The sequence below is a fragment of the Monodelphis domestica genome, chromosome 3 (assembly GCF_027887165.1).
Source record: "Monodelphis domestica isolate mMonDom1 chromosome 3, mMonDom1.pri, whole genome shotgun sequence".
Classification (NCBI taxonomy): domain Eukaryota; kingdom Metazoa; phylum Chordata; class Mammalia; order Didelphimorphia; family Didelphidae; genus Monodelphis; species Monodelphis domestica.
Genome location: NC_077229.1, coordinates 498,604,326 through 498,631,283, shown reverse-complemented (window position 1 = coordinate 498,631,283; position 26,958 = coordinate 498,604,326). Strand labels below are relative to the sequence as shown.

Below are 26,958 nucleotides of genomic sequence, written 5' to 3'. Positions count from 1 at the left end.
CCTACTAAGGTATCCCCCAAATAGCCATCTAGTGGTTACTTTGGAGACATCCACAATTGCTGATGCTATCACCCTGGGTTCTCAGTGGAATGCAAGGTCTGGCAGTTCATCCAGATCTGGAGAATTCTCAAGTGCAAGCCCAGTGAGTGACTGCAAATCTTTCATTTGAGGAGCAGCCTAGTCAGTATTCAAAAAAAACATATCATCAAGTTAGGGGCAAGGTGGTGAAGTTTTCAGTCACCGAAACTAGACTGCCGTCTCTTAAAGAGGAGTTGCGATCTGTGTTGTTAGAGGGAATGTCCGTAATACTGATGACTTCACCAATCAGTGAAGTATCTGATTATGAAGAGAAACAGTATGGCACAGCATCCTTAGGGACTGGCCCACAAGCTGGGAAGATCTGGGTTTAAGTCTCTGGCACACACTGCATATGACTCTTAACTCAGGCAATCCTCCAAGTCAGCTTTAAGTTGCAAATTGGCAGCCTGCATAGGTAGAGGACATTCCCGGACACCAATAATATAAGTCCTATCCCCAACTCTACTCATTTCCTTACATTAAGCCCCTTCCTTCTCCCTGCCAATAACTCTTCTACCCATTGACTGTAGTTTTGGTTTTGGTTTTGGTTTATTTTTTTCCTTCTGGATTTAAGCAGAACAAATCTAATCTTCCACAAATGTTTGAAGTAGCTCTCCTACTTCCTACATACACACACACCTTAATCATCTTCTTTGGATGCAAACTATCCCTTGTTTCCTTATTTCCTTACCTAATCTTTATGGCGTGTTTCTTTTTCAGTCCCGTTAGCATCTTGATTGCCCTCTTAAGACACATTCTGACTTATTAGTGTTTATTCTAAAGAATGGCATTGAAAACTAGACCCAGGCATTGAAATCTTTCTAAAATACTAGAAACTTTCTTATTACTTGCATGCAACATTAATAGCTTATGTATTAGATCAGCTTGTTTGAGTGTTCTCTGTAGTGCCTAGCAGAGTGTGAATGCCTTCTAACAGTAATGCAGATCAATCTTATTTCACACACACAAAAATCCAATATTTAAAAAACCAAGTGTAAAAAACAAATGCATAGAAAATGCAGAGGGGGATTCTTTCCATTTTAGAGATAGTTTGGTTTTACCAAAACAGTTCACCCCAGGGTTCCTTTAAACTCTCCATTGCATTAGGATATAGTTGATTTTTCCTGACCTCAGTCTCCTCATCTATAAAGTTAGTGAATAGAATCGATAGCTTCTTTCATCCCGTCTACCTTTAGAGCTATGCCCTACAATTTGGTTTTGAAATAACTCGATTCATTCATAATGTTCAGTGAATTCAATTTCTCAAGCACTTAATGAATCCCCATTCAGTTCTGGATATTTGGAGGACCAAGGAAGTAAAGCCCAAAATAAAACTGGGTCAGTCCTCAGGGAGAGGATGCTTTTATCTAATGAAGTGACATGAAAACAAAAGCAAACCTGGACTGATTATTTTCATGAAATAGTCTAATTGGCAGTTAAGTGCTATGGTGGGTAGAGCCCCAGAACTGGAGTCAGGAAGGTTCCCTTTCCTGAGCTCAAATCTAGTCTCAGACACTTCCTAGCTTTGTGATCCTGGGCAAGTCACTTTGTCCCATTTTCCTCTTCCACTAAATAAGCTAGAGAAGGAAATGGCAAACCACTCTGGTATCTTCGCCAAGAAAACCCAAATGGGGTCACAAGGAGTCAGATACAATTGAAAAATAAGAAGCCTAATTGGCCAATTCTATGTACTAATGCTATGAGTGACTCCGAGGACCTAATAACCCCTTCTTCCAAGACCCTAAAATTAACCAGTATGGTAGAATAGAAAAAGGACTGACTTTGGAGTAAGAGGACTTGGGTTCAAATTCTGCTGCTATGTGCACTACCTCTTTGACCTTGCAAAAGGAACTTCAGCTAATTCATGTGAAAAATAAGAGACTTGAATAGATGGAGTTTAAGATTCCTTCTACTTTTAGAGCTGTGATCCCATCTTCTTCATATCTCTTCTTCACTCTTCCTTGCTGGATATCTTCAAATACTCAGAGCTGAAATTTCCACCAACCAGGTGACAACTTAGAAATGTAAGGGGTAGGTGGGGAACGTGCCCTTGGAGCTCAAGAAGGTTTTTGAATGATCATTAATTCTCACTTTCTGACCTTATTACTAAGCTTTTTTTTTCTCAAATCATTCAGAGGAATCCTTACTGCTTTAGTATTTTGCCACTTTAAAAAAGACTATATTTTTAGATTCATTTTAATTGTTTCTTAATGGGGAAGCTACGTATTATTGCTTACCCTGTCAATCCCACTGAGTAGTAGGAATCAGGGGGAGGGGGAGAGTCTCAGGGTTTGATTGATCACTTCCATAATTTTAAAATGTCTATCCAGGTCCTGCCATGCATTTAGATGAATAGATTAAAACTACCTTCCTTCCCTTTGCCCCTTTCTTTCTCTCCCCCATATCCACATTAAAAATAATCAAAGACCTGAAGGGCTGCCCAGAATGGAGATGAGCTCAGCTACTCATTGCCTAGGATAATTAGGGAATCAGACGACCGTAACTGTCATAAAATTAAATTTCTTGATTTTTATATGGCTCTGCCATCTCATGCATGTTTGCATGCACGCGCGCTCGCGCACACACACACACACACACACACACACACACACGCCCTGTTGACATTTAGAGAACATTAAAGTGACAGTACCTACTATTAGTATTAGGCAAAGTTGAGAGACAAGGAGAATAGAGAGGGACAGAGAGAGAGACAGAGAGATAAAGAGGAAGAGAGAGCCACACATACCCTCCTAATATTTATGTACAAATACCCAACTAAACATAGCATATTTGCTCTTTTTTTCATTGTCTCATTGATTTAGAATCTGAATATGTTTGTGAAAATGAAAGTATATCATCATGGAGATGCCAAAATCCACCTGCTAATTAACAGAAATAAAGGAACCCATTGCATTTGCTGTTCTGGGAGTCTCTTCTTACTGGCTTCTGTGATCTGATCTCATCTCAATTATAAGGGGAAAATTGCAATAACGTTAGGATATTCTAGTCTAGTCTTTATTCTATTGATTAAGATGCAGTGTTAATAGGAAAAAATTAATTAATATACAATGAGAATTTTGGTTCATAAAGCTCTTGTTAGTTCTTAATTTGTTTTTTAGTCATATTTGACCTTTGGTGACCCCATTTGGGGGTTTCTTGGCAAAGGTGCTAGAGTGGTTTTCCATTTCTTTCTCCAGACTGGCCCAGGGTCACACAATTAGTAAATGTCTAGTGCCATATTTGAATTCAGTCTTCCTGACTATTCACTGAGGCACCTAGCTGCCCTTACAGGAATATTAGCTACTACTGCATGCATTATAAGTAAATAGATCAACATTGAACAAGGTACATAAAGCAGTAGAGTTTGATTTAGTTATTTGCAAATCATAAAAAGGGTTATGTACCATAAAGTTATATTGTTTCATTGGACCTTTAATTAAATTGGATCAAATGAAAAAACAGGAAACTTAAAGCGCCACATTCATTGTGGTCAGATTGTAATTCAGTTCCAGGCTCCCACAGGGTTTCCTTAGATCAGACTAAAATACGTGGGCTAAGTAAGACTTCACATGAAGGAAGACCTATAGTTTAACCACACATAAAGCTTAAAAACAACAACAACAAAATGAGCTGAGTTGTTTTGTTTTGATAACACAGATGTACCAAGGCAATGTGGTACTGTTGAAAGAGAACACTAGTTAGAGTGTCAGAGGACTTGGGTTCAAATCCCAACTCTGATACTTACCTTTCATGTGGCCCTAGAAAAGTTGAACTAGATGGCCTGTGGGATCTCTCTTTTTTTCAAAAACTCTTATCTTTTGTCTTAAAATCAATACTGCATATTGATTCCAAGGCAGAAAAGCAGTAAGAGCTAGGCAATAGGGGATAAGTGATTTGCCCAGGGTCATACAGGTGGGAAGTGTCTGAGGCCAGATGTGAAACCAGAACCCCGCCCCCCATCTCTAAAACTGGCTCCCAATCTACTGAGCCACTTAGCTGCCCACTATGAGATCTCATTAACTCTAGATCTATGGTCCTATATAAAATCCTATATATAAAGTGCCAGGCCTGGATTCACGAAGACCTGAGTTCAAATCCAGCCTCAGATCCTCATTAGCTGTGTAACCTTGACATGTGACTTAACCCTGTTGGCCTCAGTTTCCTCATCTGTAAAATGAGCTGGAGAAGGAAATGGCAAACCACTCCAGGATCTTTGCCAAGAAAACCCCACATGGAGTCATGAAGAGTTGAACACAACTGGAACAACTGATCTAAAATCCTGTAGTAATTCTTATTCAAGTTTTCTTTTCAATTGCTAAGCAATTTTAAAAGTACTTGCCCCTCACTTTTAGTGCGCCTGGGTGCTTTTAATGATATTTAAGGACTTGCCAGGATTGAATGAAGGTGATTAACAACAAAGGAGTTTTGTATAGTGGCTTATGGAAGTTCAAATAAGATTATGAATACTCCTCCTGTGGAGGAGAGGAAGTGGTGTCAATGATTAGGACAAAACCAGCCAAGCAGAATCATTTGTGAGTGAAAGGTGAAGAGTACTGTCACGTGGTGTAGACACTCTGCCCTTCAGGTGCTTAGGGACGCTCCTCACTCCGGTAGAGGGTGTGCCTTTTCTCTAATCAAGTATAGATTAAGTAGCCTGTCTTCAGAGCCTTCCATCCATCCTGCACCCTCCTGCACGACATTATCATATCACACAGAAAGGATACCCCCAGGGTAGAAGGCAAGCTTCCGAGAGGCCCCCTTCCCTTAAGCATCTGCTGCCACAGGGGAGAAGCAAGGGAAGCCGAAAACCTCATTTCAAAAACAAGTCAATGGGTCATGAGTAAGTCAGATTTAAAATAGGTAGTGATGCACGTCCTGAGCAACTTCCACAGGGAATCGGGATTTGTCACAGTGGCCTCATTCACCTTGGTAGGTGAGTGTAGTCCCGAAGGCGATGGAGTATGTGGGGGATTTCTCTTTGTTAGAATTAATAGATTATAGAAAGATGAACTTCGTCCTTTCTGTTTTTAAAGAGAGTTTATGGTCAGGTGAATAGATAGATAGATATGTGTATGTGGTTGTCTGTACATGCACATGCTTGTATATGTAAATATGCATATATGTGTATATAGACACGTATCACTGAGTCATAGAGGTACATTCAAAACCATCTGCCATTAACATAAATGAATCCACTAAATGCCATGTTCTGAGGATCAGTTCTTTCAGTTTAATTTAACATAAGGAAAAACTGCAATTACATTAAGATATCTTATTCTTCCTTTGCATATATGTATATGTGTGTATATATGTATATTCATGTGTGTATTGTGTATATACCCATAAAAAGTCAAAATGGAAATCCTTGAAAGACTTCCCCAGATTATAAATTATGAGGAGGAGAAGGAACAGAGAGTTGATATCAGTTAATGGGGGAAAGGGGAAGAGCCTATGGTGGTGTTTGTAGAGAAGTTTATGTTTTATCTTATAGATTTTAGGGAGTGATTGAAGATTTTAATAGAAAGATTATTTGGGCAACTTTGGAAGACCTGTTAGGAGAAGGGTGAGAGGAAAGGAGGGCTTGAAGGAGTGGGAATAAGATGGAACGCAAATCTTCAGCATTTAATGGACTCTGACTGAGGAATGAGAGATATGAGGAATGAGGGGAAAGGAAGAATCATCCTGATCCCCATATCAAGAGGATATAGCAACAGAAATTGAGAATCAAGAAGGAGAGGCAGCTTTCCTGGAGGGTAGGGGGAGAGAAAAATGGTTGATTCCATTTTGAATCTGTGAAGTTTGAGGTGCCCTTGGAGCATCCAGATGTTTGATTCTTAGTTGTGTTTCTTATAATTGAGCAAAGAATTCTCTTACAGAGGACACAGAATTGTTTTGAAAGTAAGAAAAGTAAATCATTTATTGAAAATTATTTTCCATGATAGAGCCAATGTGGTGTAGTAATTTAAGATACTGGTGTGTGACTTTGCACAAGTCATTCCAACGTTGCTTATGTATCTTTTAGAATATAAGTTGAAAACAAAATGCCAGTCTGCATTGGCAGAGAAATTTCTCCAACCTGGGGATTCCAAATATCAATGAAATCACAGGTCTATTCTCTTTGTAATACAATGAAGTTATTGTTGCCAGAGTCAGGGGCAGATTCATCCATGGATAAGGCAGACAATCCTCTTCTTCCTTCTCCTCCTTCACCTTGCTGAAATCGGTCATATGTTTTAATGTTTCACTGATGTTGTATAAACTCATTAGCAAGGCAGGATGTTTTCCAGCCATTGTCATCATCGCCCCTTCCTTCCTTCTTTTCTCTGTCTGTTTGTCTCTGTCTATGTTTCTGCTTCCCACCCTACCTCTCTTTCTCTCTCATGATCCATAGTTTTCCTGAATGTATTTATCCCTTCTTCTTTGTACAGTTGGAAGTTTTTCAGAGCATTTGGATCAGATAAATGGAAGGAGCGAGTGTGTGGACAGTACAGATAATTCCTCAAAGCCATCCAGTGAACCCGCTTCTCAAATGGCTCGACAGCGATTAGAAAGCACAGAGAAAAAGAAAATCTCTGGGAAAGTCACAAAGTCCCTTTCTGCCAGTGCTCTGTCCCTCATGATCCCAGGAGGTAGAGATAAATCTATTAGCATGAAATCGTATGGTTTGTGCATGCTCCCTTCTTACCCCATTTGGAATGCTGATCAAAATATGAGATTTCTCTTGGCATAAATGAAGTCAGAACTTCTGTCTCCTGAGCCTTGTCATTCCCACAGGGCACCTGGTGGCTTATTTCCTTATGTCTGTGTGTCCCTTTCTTCATCTGCTGAAAAAAAGAGTTGAGATCCTTCCTTTTAATGCAGCTTTTAAATTCCTGTCATTTTTAGGCCAATGTGTCCTGAAAATAACTATCTTTTCCCTCTGTGAATCCTTGCAGTTCACATGTAGAGATTTGCACAGACCCCTTTTTACATGTTAAAAAACAGCTGATGATAGCTTTGTCTGGGAGCTAGGGAGGGTTTTTCTCATTTTAATAATGAAGAAAACAGACATGGGGAGACATGGCGATATTGTGAATCAGACAGTGCAAGAATTAAGTTTTCCTTCCTTGATCTATTGAGCTAAGATGCCTTGTCCTACTTGGCTTCAGTTCATTTATATGCTTGTACAGTCTAGAGAAGCTGTGTTCTTTTGGGGAGTGTAAGAGCTATTTCTCAAAAGCCTAATTTTGTCAGCAGTGCATAAGCCCTGAAGTCCATGATATGTATCTCCACCTACGAAGGTGGAATGGACACTGGTGGCAACATTGTGATGTGCCAGGCAGAAAACAGATAGAAGATCCCAAATGGAAATAGAATAACTTTGGCAGATGGCTTGTAGTGGTAAAAAAATTGCTTAGGATGAGAATGTTTTCCATTTTTTATATTCACACTAGTGGAGAGGGAAGCTTGGTATGTGCTTTTCTGATCCCCATATTTGCAGTTCATCGACATGCTCATTTGTAAGTTCAGTTTGCTCTCATAAATATCCACTCAGAGCTGCAAAATATATTCCTTTGTGTTACTGTAAACCACAGTAAGATGGTATTTCACAGTGGTGCTGCTTGATGGAAAAGGTATGTTTGATGTGGCCCACATTTTAAATCATACTGGTCTCCTGGGAGTGAATTTGGTTTCCAGGTGATAAATGGCACCCTAGGCTGTAAAGGATTCACGAAGAGGATAAGTAGAGGTCCAGATTTTCCTTTATTTTAAAAAATATTAGTATCAACAACTGGCATTTATATAGCATTTAAAGGTTTGCAGAAGACTTTGTATGTATTATCTGATTTGAACCTCACAATAGTCATGTAAGATAGGGTAATATGGATTTTATCATACCCATTTTGCAGATGAGGAAGAGGATAAGTGACTTACCAATGCTAGTGAATGTGTCATAAATTTATACCCAATTCTTTTCTACTACACTGTATCCATTAATACCACATGACTTCTTAATGATGAAAAAGAAGTTTTACAAGTGCATGTACACACACTTTTTTCTTTCTTTACACTCATTTTTTTTTAATTTTAAGTCCAAATTTCTCTCCCTCCCTCAGGCTCTATCACACCCATTGAGAATATAAGCAATATGATACCCACTATACGTGTGAAGTCATGCAAAACAGAAAATATATACATCCTTACTAAACATTTGAGGAGTGACTTAGCTGGCTGCCTCTGCCCTCCCTCCGCCCCGTCATACCTTTAAATTGCATATGAAATGAAATGAGATGGTCTATGTAAAGTGTTTTGCAAACCTATTTAAATGTGTCCCCTCCCAATTATTTCCAGCACCCTAAAACCAGTTGTGAAATATTGCCCTGGGTAGAGCAGAATGTCTAAGTTAATGGAACAGAGCCAAGAAACAACATAGAGAATAGAGCAAAAGGGCAAGTGTTTTGTTGATCCCGAAGTCAAGGAGAGGTAGATGAAAGTTCTGCCCCTGATAGACACTGGCTATGTGGCCCTGAAGAGTCATTTGGTTTCTCAGTGCTCTAGGCAAGCTGTCTAAAACTGTAAATTGCAGAGAAGTTGACAGCCTACCCTAGTAAAAGCAATTTCCTCACCTGGGAGTTCTGTCCCAATGAAATCATATATCCAGGCCCCATCCCTAACTCTAATGGAAAATAATTATTTCTTCAAAAGAAGAAGGCAGGAAGGAAGGAAGGAAGGAAGGAAGAAAGGAAGGAAGGAAGGAAGGAAGGAAGGAAGGAAGGAAGGAAGGAAGGAAGGAAGGAAGGAAGGAAAGAAGGAAAGAAGGAAAGACGGAAGGAAGCTAAATTAACTAACCACTTCCTTTAGGTGGGTAGACCTCTCAGGAATCAGATTATTGATGGCAAGAGTAACGCCTTGAAAGCCGGTCATTTTATTGCTATGGCAATGAGTTACACTTTTATATAGGCACCAGTATTTCTGAGCTTCCTGATGAATTGTATAATCACAACTGTCTTTTGATGCTCAGAAACATTACTTTAAACTACTGCTAAGTTGTTTTCCTTATGACGTGTTTGGAGGGAAAATGATCCACTATTAAAATTATTAAAGTTGAGAAGTTCAAAATTTGAAATGTTGGCAGCTGTTAGTGTAGCCTGTCTAGTACTCATTGTGTAAGGTTTGATTCAAAACAAGTGATTACATGTCCTCGTTTCCTCTTAATTAAGCAATAAAAAGCCAGCAACTTGAAGCTCATCAGAGCAGTCTCAAAACAAAATAAAAAATCTTTTGTGTGCATTATTATCAAAATGTTTAAAGAAGTAGGGGGGATGTGCTTTTAAATTGAAAGTGTTACTTGAAAAATTAGTATGAATAGTAATAACTTCAAAATTATAAGGTGTATTTGACAGGGTCTTTTTTTAGATCAGTGCCAGTTCTCAGTGTTTTTGTTGTCTTTTTTCTTCCATATTCACTGAAATAACTTTGTTTTGGGGTAAGTGGTCCAATCACTCAATCAAGCCTCTTCTCCCAGATGATTTCTTGTGATTATGGCTATTTGTATTTTGTATTATAGGAATTGACTTTGACAAGTGGGTTCTTTGTTGCAGATATGTTTGGTGTTTCTCCCCTGGGAAGTCCGATGTCTCCCCATTCTTTGTCCTCTGACCCATCTTCTTCCCGAGATTCTTCCCCCAGTCGGGACTCCTCTGCAGCTTCTGCAAGTCCCCATCAGCCCATTGTGATCCATAGCTCAGGGAAGAAATATGGTTTCACCATCCGGGCAATCCGAGTGTATGTGGGTGACAGTGACATCTACACAGTTCATCATATAGTTTGGGTAAGAACCATGGTATTAATTTTTTTATTGAATTGAAAAACAAATGTATACTTTTTGACAGCAAGAGCTAGGATGATAGAAAAACATTAATTTTTTTAAAAAATTAACAAAAATCTATTTTTTCTCTCTCCCACCTTCCCCATTGGGAGAAAAGAAACACAAAAAAGTCAAATAAAAACCTCATAACCAATATGCAGAGGAAAGCAAATCAAAGTCCCACACCCTTAAATATATCTCCCTTTGCCCTGTGAGTCTCTCAGGAGCCAAGTAGCCTGCTTCATCCATGGTTATCTAGAATCCTAATTAGTCAAGGTGTTGGTCAAAGTTAGTTCTCTTGTCTTTGACACTTTTGTGAAAAAGCAACATACTCCAGCGAGTTCCCTTGAAGGTTTTATTTACCAAAGCTATACTCTTCTCTTGGCTTTTAGAATGTAGAAGAAGGGAGTCCAGCGTACCAGGCAGGACTGAAGGCTGGAGATCTGATCACTCATATCAATGGAGAGCCAGTACATGGGCTTGTACACACTGAAGTTATTGAGCTGCTACTAAAGGTATGCATATCCACATGGGACCAAAAATCCTGCTTCAGAATACATTTCTGTCCCATTCACTTCCCACCCTCTGCTCCTGTCTCTGATGGCTGCTCCTGCCTTGGACAGCTCCTTTATCTTCCATTCTGGGACACTGTCTTATTTACAGTGAAACCCACTGTATAGGCCACCTATCCAATAGGGCATTTTCGTGTGACCCTCTAGATTCCTTAGTAGATTATCCTGTAAATCTGCTCAAGGAATGTCAATAAAACTGTGAGAGGAGATCAGCAGATGTGTACTGGGGAGTGGCACTGCCTCTGGAAGTGATGGTGGTGGAGCAAATATGTAATAACAAATTGTGAAAATTGGAGTAGCCAAATAGAAAATAGGTCAAACCCCATTTTTAGGTTGATCACAATGAAATAATTGGTCCAAATGGCGTGTGATTGCTTTCTTGTCTTTTAAATATTGCTGATGAAATAATACAGTACCTTGAGATCTATTTTATTAGAATTAGAAAATATTAGAAGCATTAGAACAAAACAGAAGGTATTTGAAACAAACTGAGATTTGAACACTGAACACAGTTCTGTAATGAAATTTATCTTGTAAACAAGCTGCCTTTGTGACACAGCATTAAAAACAAACAAAAATTACTAGCCCTTCCAGCCCCATATAGCTCTGGGACCTCGGTAATCCTTTGATTTGCTGTTCTAGTCCCAAACAGGAATCAGGCATTTAAAATGAAACTGTTAGGTCTGTTCAGAGCTCCTTTCCAACCCCTGATCGGTGCAGAGTGTCTCAGGACACTGGACGAGGCACGGAGAAAGTCGCCACATGTCATGGAGTTTGCTTTTAGACATTTTGGAGGCCCTTTTGCTTTTCTTGGAGCTGTGGAGTACTACATACTGTGGAAATTCAAGCGGAGGATCCAGCCTCCAAGTAGTAAAAGGAGAATTCAAGAGGAGAAATCGGGGTAATGAAATGAAAAAAGCTACAAGGAGTTCAATTATCTTCTCAGTGAGCTGTGTAATCATGTTGGAACTTCCATGCTTAAAAGACAGACATTTCCTGAGCAGAGGCATTTATTTAGTAGTTAACATTGACCACTGGTGTCACTAACTGGACACAGAAAGGCATCTGCTTTCTTGTGCCACTGTGTCAGATAAGGGTATGTTACACTTGCAAGCTGTGTTCTAGAATCTCTTCTTCCTCCACCCTCTCCACAAGAGAAAGGCGGGTCACTAAGTATGGTGGGACTTGGGGGAGAAAAGAACATGCTAGCCTTGGTGTCAGGGAAACCCAAGTTCACATCTATTCTCAGGCACACAGAGCTGTGTGACCCTGGCTAAGTCACTTAATCTCTACCTGCATCCATAAATTATAATAACTCTTACCTCACAGGGTTGTTGTGAGCCTAAAATGAGATTATGTTTGTGAAGTCCTTTGCAAACCTTCAGCACTCTTTAGATGGTAGCTGTGATTTTTGCTTTATAAGCACTATAACAAAAAAAAAAAGACTGATAAGTCATGCTCTGAAACTAGGAACATAGCCAAATTCCCCAAAGTTTATAATTTCATTATAGTTTCCCAAGATCCCTAAGAAATAAGTAGTGGAGAAGGGCCAGGTTAGACACAAAGGGATTAAGAAATACATTCCTTGGGGCAACCAGGTGGCTTAGTGGATGAACCACCAGGCCTACAGTCAGGAGGTCCTGGGTTCAAATCTTGTCTCAGATATCTGCTAGGTGTTTGACCTTGGGAAAATCCCTTCATCCCATTTGCCTAGTCCTTACCGGTCTTCTTCCTTGGAACTGTATCAATGCTAAGAAAGAAAGAAGGAGGGAGGAAGGGAGGGGGGAAGGAAGAAGGAGGAAGAGCGAGAGAGATCAGTGTCTTGCCTATCTTTTTGTGTATATCTAGACAAGATTTCCTCAGCATATGAAACCACTTTCCACATAAGGAAACTTCAAAACTGTGCATCCGTGACTGTCCTCAAGAGTACAACTCAATCTATTCAATTCAGTAAACAAAAGAAAGACTGTTCCTGCCATCAAGGAGCTTTCCCTCCAATGGGGGACAAATCAGAAAAGGAAGCAGAAAGAGGAGAGGAAGCCCAGGAGAAGGGGAATCTTGCTCTGTGGAGCTGAAACCAGAGTCGAATATCTGCCCAGTAAACCAAGGTTTAGGAGGCGAGGGAGCTGGGACCATTTCTGAGTATTCAAGGCTCTTTGTACCATGGAGATTAGAAGTTATCAGTTAGAGGAAGCTGGGTGGCTCTGGGGTTTGAGAACCAGGCTTGTAGACCAGAAGCCCTGGATTCAAATGTGACCTCAAATACTTCCTAGCTGTGTGACTGGGCAAGTCACTTAACCCCCATTGCCTAGCCCTTGATTCTAAGACGGAAGGTAAAAGTTTAAGGAAAAAAAAAGAAATGATTAGCTTATTCTGGGAGGGGTGGCATGAACTTCTCCCACAGTCATATGTCAGAGGCCAGACTTGAAGCCAGCCTCTCTCTCCCCCATGCAACCTGTCCTCTCTTGTGCACAGTAGGGCTTTCTACATAGTAGACACTTTGCTGAGTTTGTTGTTGAATTGAATGCCACTTCTCACTTCTCTATCTAGGACTCTTTCCTTTCAGCTACACTGTTCCTCTTCTGTGGTATTTGTTTTAATTCTGAGCCTGCAATTAAAACTGTCCCAGGAATATCCTTACCACGTGCTCTAAGAATTTCCTCCTTTGGAAAAACCTGAAACAGAAGGACCTTGGAAAAGGATAAAAATATAAGATTTATTTAGGGACAGGGAGTGGCTCCCAACTTGGCTAGAGCATAAAAGTTTATAAAACTCAGGGCAAGATTTGGAAAGCCTTGAAGGCCAGGTCAAAGGAAAAGAGAGGTTGGGCTTCATCCCATAGATGTCTCTCCTTTCTCTGGCGTTTCTCTAACCATAGTGATGTCTACACCTACCTGACTGGTATTGAATACATTGTACTCATATTACATTCAACACAAAGCCATTCAGTGACCCAAGAGCACATGTGACTAGCCAGTTGCAAAATTAGGATGAAAAATTAGTTATCTTAACTCTTACTAATTGTTGGAACAGTTAAGAAAGCCAGTAATTCCCCTCTGCTCCATACTAATTGCCCAGATAATTTAATGGTTTGTAGTGATTAAAAAGTTAACATACTGCTATTTTAATATTTGGCCACATTAGTATATGTGTTTCTTCATCAGTACTGTGGGTTTCCTCGGGAAGCTGACTGTCAAGAGGGGCTGGAGATAGAGCCTTGAATTTGAATTCTACCCTTTGCAGAGAGTGGCTTAAGTCCACCGAGGCTTATTTCCTTCATTTGCAAACTGAGGGATTGGATCTAGATGAAGGTTCTTTCCAGCCCTAGCTCTCCAGTGCTGTGTCGCAGCAATTCATAAATAAGATGGCTTCAGACATGGGCAGTGGGTGAGATGATCCACCAGGTGTCAGACTTCAGGGTTCTCTGGAGCCCTCCAGTTTCCTGAGTGGGACAGGGAGCTAAAGCCCTGCGTGGCACTGGCCAGAGCACGAGCCGTACCCGGCTTCAGTCACAAGCGGTCCAACACGAGCTCTGGCATAAATGTGAATGGACAGGAGTGGGTCCCTCGGTGCGGCTGTTCTTTTCTACACTCCCACAGCCTCAGAAGGTGACCTTCAAGTTGAGCAGTGTGCTTGCTCTCATTCAGAGAACAGCGTGCAATACCTGTACGAACAGGAATGGAGGCTTTCTCATTGTTCTTGCCAGAAATCATCATTTTTCTGATGACTTGCCTGAAAAAGCCGTAAATGTCTCATGATGAATTTAAGTGGAAAGAAAGTGGTTGGTTTTATTGATATCTAATATATATGAAAAGAGGCAGAGTGTTGACATGGACGGGACGAAAGCAAACCCTAGTTTAATGGAGTCAGTAATGTCCTTGTTACTGCTGCAAGTAATATTTGATCCCATGGGCCCTGAATGATATGTTCATGCTTCAACACATTTGGGAAAAGACACATTTAAGGATTAGGTGGCTAAAGCCTAAGACTTGAAGCATAACAGATGGAAGCTAAAGAGGTTCTAACAGAGACCAGTCTTCAGAATAGATACTATAATAGAAGCCATAATTTATAGGCAGGGAATTACTAGATTTACTTGAGTTCTTCCTTTTGCCTTTGATTGACTCTCATTTTTTCATCCTCTGAACTACTATGAATACTATATTCTAATACTATACTACTAATACTATGAATACATTCTATGAACATACTATGAACTAAAGCAGAAGGAACAGACTCAGCTGTATTTTTTTGATCTTAGTTTTCCCTTTTTCTTTAGTCATATCCAACGCTTTGTGTCCCCATTTGTAGTTTCCTTGGTTTAGTTGGCTTGTCTTAGAGTGGTTTGCCAGATAAGGAAACTGAGGCAAACTGGGTTAAGGGATTTGCCTAGCATCACACAGTAAGTGTCTGAGGCCAGATTTGAGCTCAGGAAAAAGAGTCTTCCTGAAACACTTGTGTACTTTCTTTACCTAAGTGATTCCTATGGCTTTCTTAACAAGTCTGAACGCATTTGTGCCTTTCTCCTTAAATAACTCGTGCCTTTGGAATATCCAGCTCTCTTGGACTGCCAAGATGCTGACGATGGGTGCTGGTGTTTGTCACATGGGCCTACCCTGAGACAGATCTGGTCTCTTGACCTTGGGAAAGCCTTTTTGCTACAGAACTGTCTGGAAACATGCAGTAGACGTATACAGTTAACTCTTAGCTGATGGTCTAGGTACAGAAAGATTGTTTCCTACCTGCCGTCTCGGACAGAAACTTCCATGCTTTACTAAGAAGCAGGGATACTTTGCTACAATAGAACAAGTTGTCTTTTCTTCTTAAATAAATCAGTTACGAATTTGAGAACGCTTGACTTTTGTGCAAGAGAGCGAAGAGAGAGAGGTGGGTAAAGGGCAGAAGTGCCGGAGCACCCAGGGAAGGTGGGTTGGAAAAACTAAACTACTAGGCAGGTTGTAATAATGTTACTATTATTATTTTCCCCCTAATCAATTTGTGGAGTGTATAGTGCCTTTGTTAAATGTAATTTATTATTTCTTCAATTAATCAGCATTTTCCTCCTCCTCCTCCTCCTCCTCCCATTCCTTGCCGTCCCTCCTAGTGAAATAAAAAGGAAGACAATAGTGTAAGCCTTGTATTGTCGTGTCTGTACATTTATTATATTCAAACTTCTGTCTTTGACCTGGTCTGGTTGAGTCGCTGAATTACTCTGAAATATCCTCCCATTTTGTTTTTTGTAGAGTGGTAATAAGGTGTCAATCACTACAACCCCCTTTGAAAATACATCCATCAAAACAGGCCCAGCTCGGAGAAATAGCTACAAGAGTCGGATGGTGAGAAGGAGTAAGAAGACCAAAAAGAAAGAAAGTCTAGAAAGGCAAGTTCGGTTTTGTTTGGCCCTCCTTTTCTTGGAGAAGAGGGGGTGGATTCGATGTGTGCTCCGTATTTGGGATATGCAAATACAGTTGTCCCTCACTATACCGCAGTTTGCTTATCTTGGCGTCATTGTATCTTGGGTTTAAAAAAAATCCTGTATTGTGGAAACGTCTCACAGCACACTATTGGCTGATGGAACGAGATGACTGCAGGGCTGTGTTCTATAGCCTGGGCACTGATTGGCTCTGTGACTGTAGGCTAAGAAGAGTGTAGAAAAGGTTTATAGAAGCGTGGGCAGGGCTCATAAAGCCTTAAAAGATACATAAATAATAAAATAAATATAACACACTACTTCACATTCTCTGTCCTCCTCCTCCCTTGTCCCCTCCCCAGCTAACATGCACCAAGAGCATGTATAGGGAGGCGGGTGCTGTGCTTGTCCTCGTGTTACAGATAAGGAAACTGAGCCAAACGGGATAACTGACTTGCGTGGAGTTACACGGCTAGAAAGTGTTTGAAGCTAAATTTGAACTTGGGTCCCAGACTTTATCCACTGTGCCACCTAGCCACCCAAATGTTTATTTGTGATTAGTTTTACAAGCATGCTACAGACAAATAGCCAAGAGAAATTTCTTGATGTTATTTTTTAAACCCTTACCTCCTGTATTAGGATCACCTCTAAGACGGAAGAGTGGCAAGGGCTAGGCAACTGGGGTTAAGCAACTTATCCAGGGTCACAGAGCTAGGAAAAGCATCTGAGGCCAGATTTCAACCCAGGTCCTCCCAATTCCAGGCCTGGCTCTCTCTCCAATGGGCCACCTCGCTGCCCCTATCTGTGAGAAATTTTACAAGATAGTTTAGGTAGAGGGGGCAGCTGGGTGGCCCATTGGAGAGAGAGCCAGTCCTAGAGACAGGAGGTCCTGGGTTCAAATGTGGCCTCAGACACTTCCCAGCTATGTGACACTGGGCAAGTCATTTGACCCCCATTGCCTAGCCCTTACTGAGACAGAAGGTAAGGGTTTAAAAAAAATAAAAGATAGTGGTTTATGTAAAGAGCAGAAATCATGTTTGAGAATAACAACATATTTATGGCAAAAATGACATACAACAGACACAGTGGATGTCTGGTTATGCCATGTTGCAGTCACTGGGGGTACTTCCTCTACTAATGCAGATTGCAGCCTCCATCCTGGGCTTCTTGGGTCTGTGTTTTCCCAGAAAGCCTTAGGAAAATGTTACCCAAGCTGCTGGAGGCTTTTTGTTGTTGTTGTTCTGTGGACATCTCAGGGTTGTCGAGCAGCCCCTCAGAGTTTCTCTCTGTTGGATCTCCCTATTCACTTGTTTGTTTTGCTCAGACAGTACCTATGTATCCATTCCTAAAGGCACAGCCACTAGATGTCAGAGCAGGATTTGAACCTAAGCCTTCCTATCTTGAAGATTAGCTCTCCATACCCCCCTCCTCCTCCTCAAAAAAAACAACAAAAAACATCACAACAGAAATAGTTGAACAATAATAAACACAATGACAATATTGTATTTTCATTTATTTTGTTAAACATGTCCCAGTTTTGTTTTAATCCATTTCTGCCTTTGAGTTTGACATCTTTTCTCTGCGTTTCCTCACTTGAGCATCAAACTGGCCTATACGCACTGGAAGTTCAACTTCAGTATTTGACCTTGCAGAGAATAGGCTGAATTAATCCCTTTAAGTATTGACTGATTTGATCTCCTTGTTTAAGGGACTCCCAAAAGTCTTCTCCAGCACCACAATTCAAACTTGTTGCTTCTGAGATATTCAGCTTTCCTTGAAGTCCAACTCTCACAGCCATATATTGCTAATGTAAAAACCATAGCTTTGACTTCTTGAATAGAGGAGAGGTTTTTTTTTTTTAATTTTATTTAATTAATTAATTTAGAATATTTTTCCATGGTTACACGATTCATGTTCTTTCCCTCCTGTAGCCAATGAGCAATTCCACTGGGTTTTACATGTATCATTGATCAAGACCTTGTTCCATATTATTAATATTTGCAATAGAATGAGGGGGAAGTTTTAAATGAAGGCATATTAATGAAAATTACAAAATTAACAGAACCTTTTTTTAAAAGTTCCATTGAGAGTCGGCTAGGTGACACAGTGAATAGAATGCGGGGGTCTGGAGTCAGAAAGACTTGAGTTCACATCAGGCCTCAGACACTTACCAGCTGTGTGACCCTGGACGAGTCACTTGACCCTGTTTGCTTCAGTTTCATTATATGTCAGATGAGCAGGAGAAGGAAAAGGCAAACCACTCCAGTATCTTTGCCAAGAAAACCATGAATGGTGTCAACAAGAGTCTGGCATTATGACTGAAGAACAACAAAAATTCCATTAAATCTTTCCTCTTTTCCCTTAAAAATTTTTTTAAAGTAATTTTTGATAAAGGAGAAGCAACCAAGCGTGGTAGATAGGTGCTATCCTCAAAGCCAAGAAGTTGTAGGTGTAAGTCCCACCAAGTGACCCCAAGAAAATCTCCTAATTTCTCTGGGTTCTTGGCAGCTTGTCAAAATGAGCACAGAGAAGATGCTGATTGACATTAGTCAAGGAGAGTTTCTTCACCCCAGAGTTCGATATACCAAGGAAGGCAGAGAGCCAACTCTTATTCTAGGTCCCTACTTTAGATAAAAGCCTTTTGAGGGCTGGGAAAGGAGTTTCCTTTTTAAACTCACTAAAAATGGGAGATTCAAAGGTCGATCTTGTGATAGAAATGCCGAGCTATATGGACAGAATATTTCCACCTGTACCTATTGTTTTAAGGAGCTCCGAGTGACCAGGGCCCAGCTACTGTTCCCAGAGGAGTTCTGCTGTGATAAACTTCCTTCCTCAGTTTTTTCTATTTCAGTGTACAATCTGTGTTCTTATTACACGGGTTTGAGTGCCACCCAATGCAGGAAGCACAGGGCAAAACTTGAATTGGATAAACCTCCTTCCTGCCCAAAGTAATCCCATCAAAGACATTTACCCACATAGAGATAATGGCTTTCCTTTCTGTACGGATTTACTTTGCAGTATTTCTTAATTAAATTGTTCCTCTTTCTATTTTTTGATATATGCCCAGAAGCACAGAATGCCCTTTTAACAAAATGAACAAATAAATAAGCAATTGAATGTATTTAATAGTTTCGGTTTTTTTCCCTAGGCCTTCTTAAATATAGAATGTTTATGAACCAAGCTGTGAAATCTGATCTGTACACTACTTTTAAGAAGGCTACATAACTCTTCCTCTTCCTCTTGCCTCCTTATTTCAAATCTTAAAATGCTTTTCAAAAATAAAAATAACATCGTATTCTTACTGTGACTGTGCTTGTTAAAACCCTTCTATTAACTTGTTTGAATTGACTGCACTATGAGGCAAGAATGAAAAAGTGGGAAGAGTGTGGAGAAAGTGTGGAGAAGACATTGGTAAAAATGTCTTCCAACATCTTCTGATATATTTCACTTATATGTTTATTCTCATTTATTCTAGGCGGAGATCCCTCTTCAAAAAGCTAGCAAAGCAGCCTTCACCTTTACTCCACACTAGCCGAAGCTTCTCCTGCTTAAACCGTTCTCTCTCATCTGGAGAAAGCCTCCCTGGGTCTCCAACTCATAGCTTGTCTCCCCGATCACCTACCCCAAGCTACCGTTCCACTCCAGACTTCCCATCTGGTGAGTAGCCTCATCTCAATAAGAAAAGATGGTGGAGAGCACAGCATATCCAGTCATCTCCAGTTAATTCAGCTTGTTCAGAAAGCTTGGTCTTCAAGGAGATGGGTTCAGTAGGTCTTGCTCTATCCCCAAGTAAAGAGATCAGAGTAAACTCATGATAAAAAATAAGAAATTTAAAAGTAAATATCATAGAGGGCCTTTTTAGGGGCGAGGGACTATAGGTCTAGAACACTACATATCATGTTAAATTTTTTTGATAAGTTGATTTATTTTACCCCAAATGTTTTTTTCTCTGGTCAAAATCTCTAGTCCAAAGGGACAGCTTTTTTGGCAGAAGAGAAGGGAAATACTGGCAGTTGCAGAGAAGGCTCTGCCTGGCATTGGTTGGGGCAGAGTTTCTTATTATATGGGAATTACAGGTGATATGAAAACAAAAGAAATGGATTAAACATTGTAATTGACATAATAGATGTTATAAGGCATGATACCTTGGGCATAAACAGGATTAACTTAAAAATCAGAAAACATTTTTAAAAATTAAGGTAGTTATTATTTGACTAGTTCATTGACCGTGTACCCAGAATGCTCTGCAGAATAGAGATCTAGAAAAGAAAATGGGCTTTTGGTTCTCACAAGGCTTTGCTTTTTATGCCCACAGGTACCAATTCTTCTCAGAGCAGCTCTCCAAGCTCTAGTGCCCCTAATTCTCCAGCTGGTTCTGGGCACATCAGGCCCAGCACTCTTCACGGCTTGGCACCCAAACTCAGTGGACAGAGATACCGGTCAGGGAGACGGAAATCAGCTGGCAGCATTCCACTTTCGCCATTGGCCAGGACCCCTTCTCCAACCCCACAGCCCCCTTCCCCTCAGCGGTCACCATCCCCCTTGCTGGGGCACTCCCTCGGGAATTCCAAGATTGTCCAGGCCTTTCCTAGCAAAATGCACTCCCCACCCACCATCGTCAGGCATATCGTGAGGCCCAAGAGCGCTGAGCCTCCGAGGTCCCCCCTGCTCAAGAGAGTCCAGTCCGAAGAAAAGCTCTCCCCTTCCTATGGCAGTGACAAGAAACATCTGTGTTCTCGTAAGCACAGCCTGGAGGTGACTCAGGAAGAAGTGCAGCGGGAGCAGCAGTCCCAAAGAGACACCGTGCTCCAGAGCCTGGAGGAGAACGTGTGTGATGCGCCTTCCCTGAGCCGAGCCAGGCCTGTGGAACAAGGCTGCCTGAAACGTCCCATCTCCAGAAAGCTGGGAAGGCAGGAGTCTGTGGATGAACTGGACAGAGAGAAATTGAAAGTCAAGGTAGTGACAAAGAAGCAAGAGTTCCCGGAGAAGCAGGAACCCCTGCAGAAACCCCATGAAGTGGGCGGCGATGTGGAAAGCCTGACGCCCTTGAGGCTGGAGGAGAGGGAGAAGAAAGCCTACCAGAAGGCTTTAGAGAGATCAAGTCATTTTGAGAGCAGACCAGCCGTGCAGGAGGCACCGGCCAGTGGCTTGCTTCACAAAAGTGCTGCTGCGGGCGGGAAGCCCAGCGAAGGCCTCTTGCCCGATGCCCCAGGGGCCTGCCACAGACTGCCGCTGAACGAACACAGCCTGAGCTCTCATGACTACAAAAGACTGCCTCCCCCGTGTCTGCTCCAGGACATGCTCGCTCACCCACCCGAGCGGTCCAACGGCGGGAAGGGGGATGGGGCCGAGAAGGCCAGCCAGGCAAAAGAATTCAGCAAGTTTGAAAAGTTCGACGGCAAGCTCACAAATATCGACTACCTTCGGAAGAAGATGTCCTTGGAGGAGAAAGAGGACAGCCTTAGTTCCGTGCTGAAGCCCAAGCTGACACCAAATGTCCATGACTGCCTTCAGCTGGGCACCGCGAGGCCCATAAACATACAGCAGGATCCCACTCCGGTCTCCGAGAGCCGGACGGTCATCGGGGGCGCCCACGGCGTTCAGATCACGTCTATGGCGTTTGTTCCTCTTAAGGCTCTGACGGGTCGGGCAGAGAGTGGGGGGGCCGAAAAGCCAGCCCTGATCCCCCCCGAGTCCCCAGTCAGGAAGAGCCCATCAGAATACAAACTGGAAGGCAGGTCCGTGTCCTGCCTCAAGCCCATCGAGGGCACTCTCGACATTGCTTTATTGTCAGGGCCTCAGGCTTCTAAGACAGAAGGACCGTCAGCGGCTTCTGCAGAGAGCCATCACCTCAGCGGCGAGGGGGGACCTTTTGGGTCACTGGCTCTGTCTGCAGGTTCTGTGAAGGGTGAAGCTGCCAGTCAGAAGGAAGCCCCAATGACTTGTTTAAAGATAAACAAATCCTACCTTCTGGAGCCCAGATTTCAGCAGCAGAGCAAGGGATTTTCAAGCACACCAGCAGCCTCCACCGAACTAGACAAGGAGAGGAGGGTCTCCCATTCAGCCGTAAGAAGCCACAGTTCTCTTGGCGAAAGTAGTCATAAGAGAGAGGAGCTCTCTGCCAAGCGGCGAGACCACCCTGCTGAGGCCAGACTCCTCCCCGCCTCCGGTCAGAATGCCATGGCTAGCCCCAAGCCAGCAGCAGCCCCGGGTTTCCTTAGCCCTGACAATAACCCTGGAAGAGAGAGGCAGAACCAAAGGGAACTACCCGGGAAGTACCCGGTGACCTCAAGAACCAGTGAGCCACTGACACTGAAGGCCGAGGTTGCCAGAGAGTCCTTCATGGAGCCTTTGACACCCGACACTCCAAAAGCTGGCGCCTTTGGAAATAATGCTGGGGTGAGACCGAGCCCAGACTTTCCTGCTCAGCCACGTGCAGTGGAGAAACTTCGGGGTCCTGGTGGAAGAGCTGATCCCAAGGAAAGTAAAGAAATCGCTAAGGCACCCCCCAGGGAGGACCTTCGCTCCTCGAGGGTCACTGGTGAGAGGGAGATGAGCAAGCAAAAAGGCAGTACGGGCTCGGAGGCTTCTCTCCCCAAAAGATCTGGCCAGCTGTCGGGAGGCAGTAATAGCAAGCACGAAAAAGGCCTGGGTTTTCCATCCTTACAGAAAGATAGTCCCAAAGAAGTGGAAAGGAAGGACCCAACTTTTCAGAAACAGGTCAGCAACCTCCAGCCTTCCCTGGCCTCCAAAGACGCCGCAGGTCTGGCGCCTCGGCAGCAGCTCAGCGCACCGATCCTCCCTATGGTTAGGGAGCCTGTCTCCAGGACCTGTGGGTCGGAGGCGGCCACCGGCCTCCCCGATGCTCCCCTCAGGCCGGCCCCAGCCCAGGTGGAAGGCAGCGGCCACAAGCTCAAGCCTGCCCCGGAGGTCTGCCCTCCAAAGTCTAAACCCTTGGAAAGACTGGCAGCATCCCCAAAACAGTGCACTGGAGCCGCCAAGGAGAAAGAAGCCGCCCCCCAGGTCCCCAGCGGCACCAACAAAGAGGGGAAAAGCTCGAGCCGAGCCGTGCCAGAGACCTTTCCCTTCATCTCCGGTTCTCAAAGGAAGCTGAGCAACGAGAGCATCCAGGGGGACAGGACTCCCGCGCCTTCATGCCAAGTGGAGGGGAGCAGTGCCCTGGACAGCAAGCCGAAATCTCTGGGTAACAGCAGCCTCCCTGAGGCCCCGGAACACCCCAAGCACTCCCAGAGGCAGGAGCCCACAGGCTCCATGGAGCTGGGGGAGCAGAAGCTTTCCCCAGTCCTAGAAAAACAAGCTGTGCCCCTGAAGCACCCCAGGCCATCCACTGTGAAAGAGGCTCCCTCTCTGTACAAACCGGGCGACAAGAGCCCAAGCCCCCTGGCCGCCTGCAAGCAGACTGACAAAAGCCCAGGCCCCTCGGCCAGCGCGGCAGACAGGAAGCCAGAAGGGAAAAAATGCACTGAAGCACTTTATGTCCTACCTGACTGTGGGAAGCCGGAGCACGGCCTCCCCCTGGCCAGCGGCGAGGCCAGGGTCAAAGGTGGGGAAAAGCCAGCTGGGGCAGGGAAGAGCGCCTCCGAACCCAAGGGGAAAGGCCTGGCCTCCCAGAGGCAGCTGATGGAAGCCAGCAAACAGGGCGGGATGAAGCGGTCCCCATCCGCCACCGGCCAGAGCTCCTTCCACCCTGCCGGGCCCTCGGAGAAGACTCTGAGCTCCTCGTCTAGCTTCCCAGAGGCGAAGTCAGGAGCCCTGGAGCCCTCCGCGCCGGCTGGTGATGGCCCTTCCGCCAAGACAAATGGGAGCCAGGCAGAGCCACCGGCCCCTAGTGCCAGGGACTCGAGGAAGCCGGGGTCCGGGGCGGATGGCAGAACACAAATGACAAAGAGCGATTCGCTGCCGTCCTTCAGCAGCACAGCAGCCGCCCTGGAGTCCCAGCACGCCAATTCACACCTCAGGGGAGAAGTCAGAACCCTGGACAGGGCCCTCTCCATGACCAGCGCCCCCGGAGAAGGAAAAGGGAAGGAGCCTCTGGCTGCCCGGAAACAGAATGTAGCAAAAGACCTTCCCCGGGCCCTGGCAGCCTCCTCTTCCGACAAGGACTCTGCGGTACGCCAGCGGCGAGGGAAAGAGAGCCTGAGGAGCAGCCCCCACAAAAAGGCCTCCTAATGGGGCGGGGCCCAGGAGGCTCAGACTGGACGCTGTGCCTAGGGCCGACACCCTTGGGAAAACCAGCAGCAGCCGGGACGCTTGTCCAGCCAGAGAGGAGATTGGGGAGGAGTAGGGTGGCCCGGAGGTAGAGAGGACCTTTTTCCAAATGCCTTCCCGATTGTAACCGGTAAAACTGTTACCATAAAGTATTTGTACAAAAATACCTTTACAGTGGAGACTTGTTGAGGAAAAGATGTTCTCTGTAAATATCTAGCAATGTGTTTGGGGTTTGAATGTAGAATATACACTTTGCTGCTGATTGCGTTGTTTACTACAACTTTTTTTTAAACAAATTGTTGCTTTGCCACTGACTTACCATAATGTAGGAAAGAAGCAAAATTACTCAACCGGGGCCCAGGCCCTCACACACGAGCACACACACACACACACACACACACACACACACACACACAACACGAGATTCTGGTCTGTGACTCAAGACAATAGTTCCAGGCTACCTTTTTACAAGCTAAAGTATTCTAAGAGTTAAAGGCAAAAGAAAATCCTAGATACAGCAGTTCATGAGTTTTTATGTCTATTTTTAATCCGATTTTGATAGTACTGTATCTGGCTACCTATATTTCCAGATCTAATTTAAGATGTAACTTAATCACTGCATTTAAAGTCTGCCTCAATTCGGATAGGCCTGGACTCACAGGGCCTACCATTTTCATTTCATGAATGTCCTAGCAAGGCCTTTTGTTCCTGGGTCCAATTGTCTGAAAGACCAGTTCACTTTTGGTCTGTTGGTATGTGTCTTGGGCCTTCACCTCAACCTCGCTGGGGCTATAAATACCCATCGGCTTCATTTCTGCTGTAATCCTTTCATTTTTTTCTTTCAGCTCTTAAACTCAGGCCTCTATGCTGTGAGTCTTATGCATAAGAAGCACATGTTTTGTAGTCCAATGTCTGCCCTGCTCTTCTATGAGACAGAAGTTGACTTTACCCCCCCCCCCCCCAAGTATTTAGGTTTGACTAATCGGTTTCATGAATTATAGAGCTTTTTTCAAGTTTGACATTTTTTTGGCAAAAAGAAAAAGTGGTTTTAGCATCATGTCATAAATAGAGATAACCAGGACATCAGTTCCATTTTAATACATAGCGGGGGCCTTATGTTATAGATGAAGCTTGCTGTTTTTAGCAAGTGATCCTGGGTTTCACATTCATCTCTAAATGCATTGGGTAGCTCCATACATTTCATAACACACTCTCTTTATTTGTATGCAAAAAAGTAAATACTGTATTATTAATAAAAAGCAGCATTTTTGTAACAGACCTGTTGGAGCTATTTGGTGCTTGAATGTGACTGTCCTTTTTACTTTTGCTAAGCCTTATTTAAATTTTGTATACTGTGGAACATGTAGAATTTGTCAGATAATTTTATTAGCTGATGTACTTTGTTTTGTTTGGTTCTTTTTTTGTTTTGTTTTTGTTTTGTTTTTTACTTTTGAGGAAAAAGCACTTGATGAAACAAGTACTAAGGCACTAAGGGAAAATCGACACAGATAAGTATTTTTAAGATGCTTGGGATTGATATCACAATATTTTTGCTCTTTTTTTCCCTACTGAGGAATATGCCCTCCAAGAAGTAATCAAGTCCCTCATCCCTGATGGGGATTTTTTATTTTCTCCAGATGATAAAAATCATTTGTTCAAAGCACAGTATAATCTGATGACCCAGAAATGTGTCTGGCCAGGTTGTGAACAGGGCTCTGAAAACAAAAGCATGACCCAATTGGTGTTCTTGGGTTTGCCTCATTCTGATGAATTGCTAGTGGATAGGAGAATAATCACTTTCCCATCCCCTTAATTTTTCACAAGACATGGCCAGTTCCTGTCCTCCCTTCGACACTTGTAAAGGAAACAAGCATTTTCCCTTTTTTACTGGTTTCAAATTATGGTCTCAACGTTTGCAATATGTATCTGTGTTTGGTGATCATAACCCCAATACTAATGCACTCAGATGTCATGACACTTTGATCGAGGAGGTATTTCATAGTTTACAGCCCTTGCATTTTAACTGTCCTATTTCCTTTAAAGCACAATTAGCTGCTTGTTTACAATGATATCCTTTTTATGTATATTTTGTATAGTGTGTTATCATTTCTGCCAAATATGGTTTTGCATTTTGGATGAGTAATGAGTAAATAGGGTTGTGTTCATGTAATACCTGTTTGTTGGTGTGAAACTCTCCAATCAGCTGGTAGAAATCTTCCTGCTAACTGTGTTCTATCCGGTCAGTCTTTGTGTGATTGTAAGATGTGCTCCTTGGTAGTACTCCCAGCTGTAGATTTACCAGCTTAAAAAAAAAAAAGTTTGTTAGGCTCTGTGCAATAAAGTGTTTGCAGTCTGATTTTCTGGAAGAAATTCCCTATGGATGTCATAATTGTTGTATATTGAACAAATATTTATACATATGCAATTGCATAACATTGAAATAAAAATTTAGCATGAAAAGATTAAGACTGGTAGGTTCTTACCTGCTCCCCCTCTCCCTGTCTCCTTCCTCCCCCAACCCCCCTGAAAGAAAGTTGCCAACTATAAAAGAAGTTGTTAAACATAGTTATAGGACTCTAGAAACTACAGAATTCTATAAATTTGTTTTATCAAGAGCAGTAAGGCTACCAAAAGAACAAACAACTAACCAAGAAATTGCTTGTTGAGATACTTCTTTAAATTCCCCAAACAATTCATTTTCTAAGAACAAGAAAGGAGAATTCTAAGATGAAATAATACACTCTTGGTCATGGTCAATTTTTGTGTTTATAAGGATAGTTACATAGGTTATTCTCTGCTTAAAGAAAATCTACACTTCTGGA

At 42.8% G+C, this 26,958-nt stretch overlaps 1 protein-coding gene across 18 annotated transcripts in view; it reads left to right on the top strand.

Annotated features, from left to right (window-relative positions):
- Nucleotides 1–26,598, top strand: part of MAST4 (microtubule associated serine/threonine kinase family member 4) — an 818,549-nt gene extending 791,951 nt beyond the window's left edge. For 14 of the 18 annotated variants that reach the window (XM_001381429.5, XM_056824829.1, XM_056824828.1 and 11 more), the window contains 6 exons: nt 6,507–6,707; nt 9,660–9,889; nt 10,318–10,440; nt 15,741–15,877; nt 19,383–19,564; nt 20,223–26,598. In XM_001381429.5, the coding sequence (XP_001381466.3) occupies nt 6,507–6,707; nt 9,660–9,889; nt 10,318–10,440; nt 15,741–15,877; nt 19,383–19,564; nt 20,223–24,097 (4,748 nt within the window). In that variant the 3' untranslated portion in view covers nt 24,098–26,598. The remainder of the gene's footprint in view (nt 1–6,506; nt 6,708–9,659; nt 9,890–10,317; nt 10,441–15,740; nt 15,878–19,382; nt 19,565–20,222) is intronic. The other 4 variants (XM_056824832.1, XM_056824831.1, XM_056824830.1 and 1 more) reach the window with 1 other exon arrangement.
- Nucleotides 26,599–26,958: the final 360 nt, after the last annotated feature.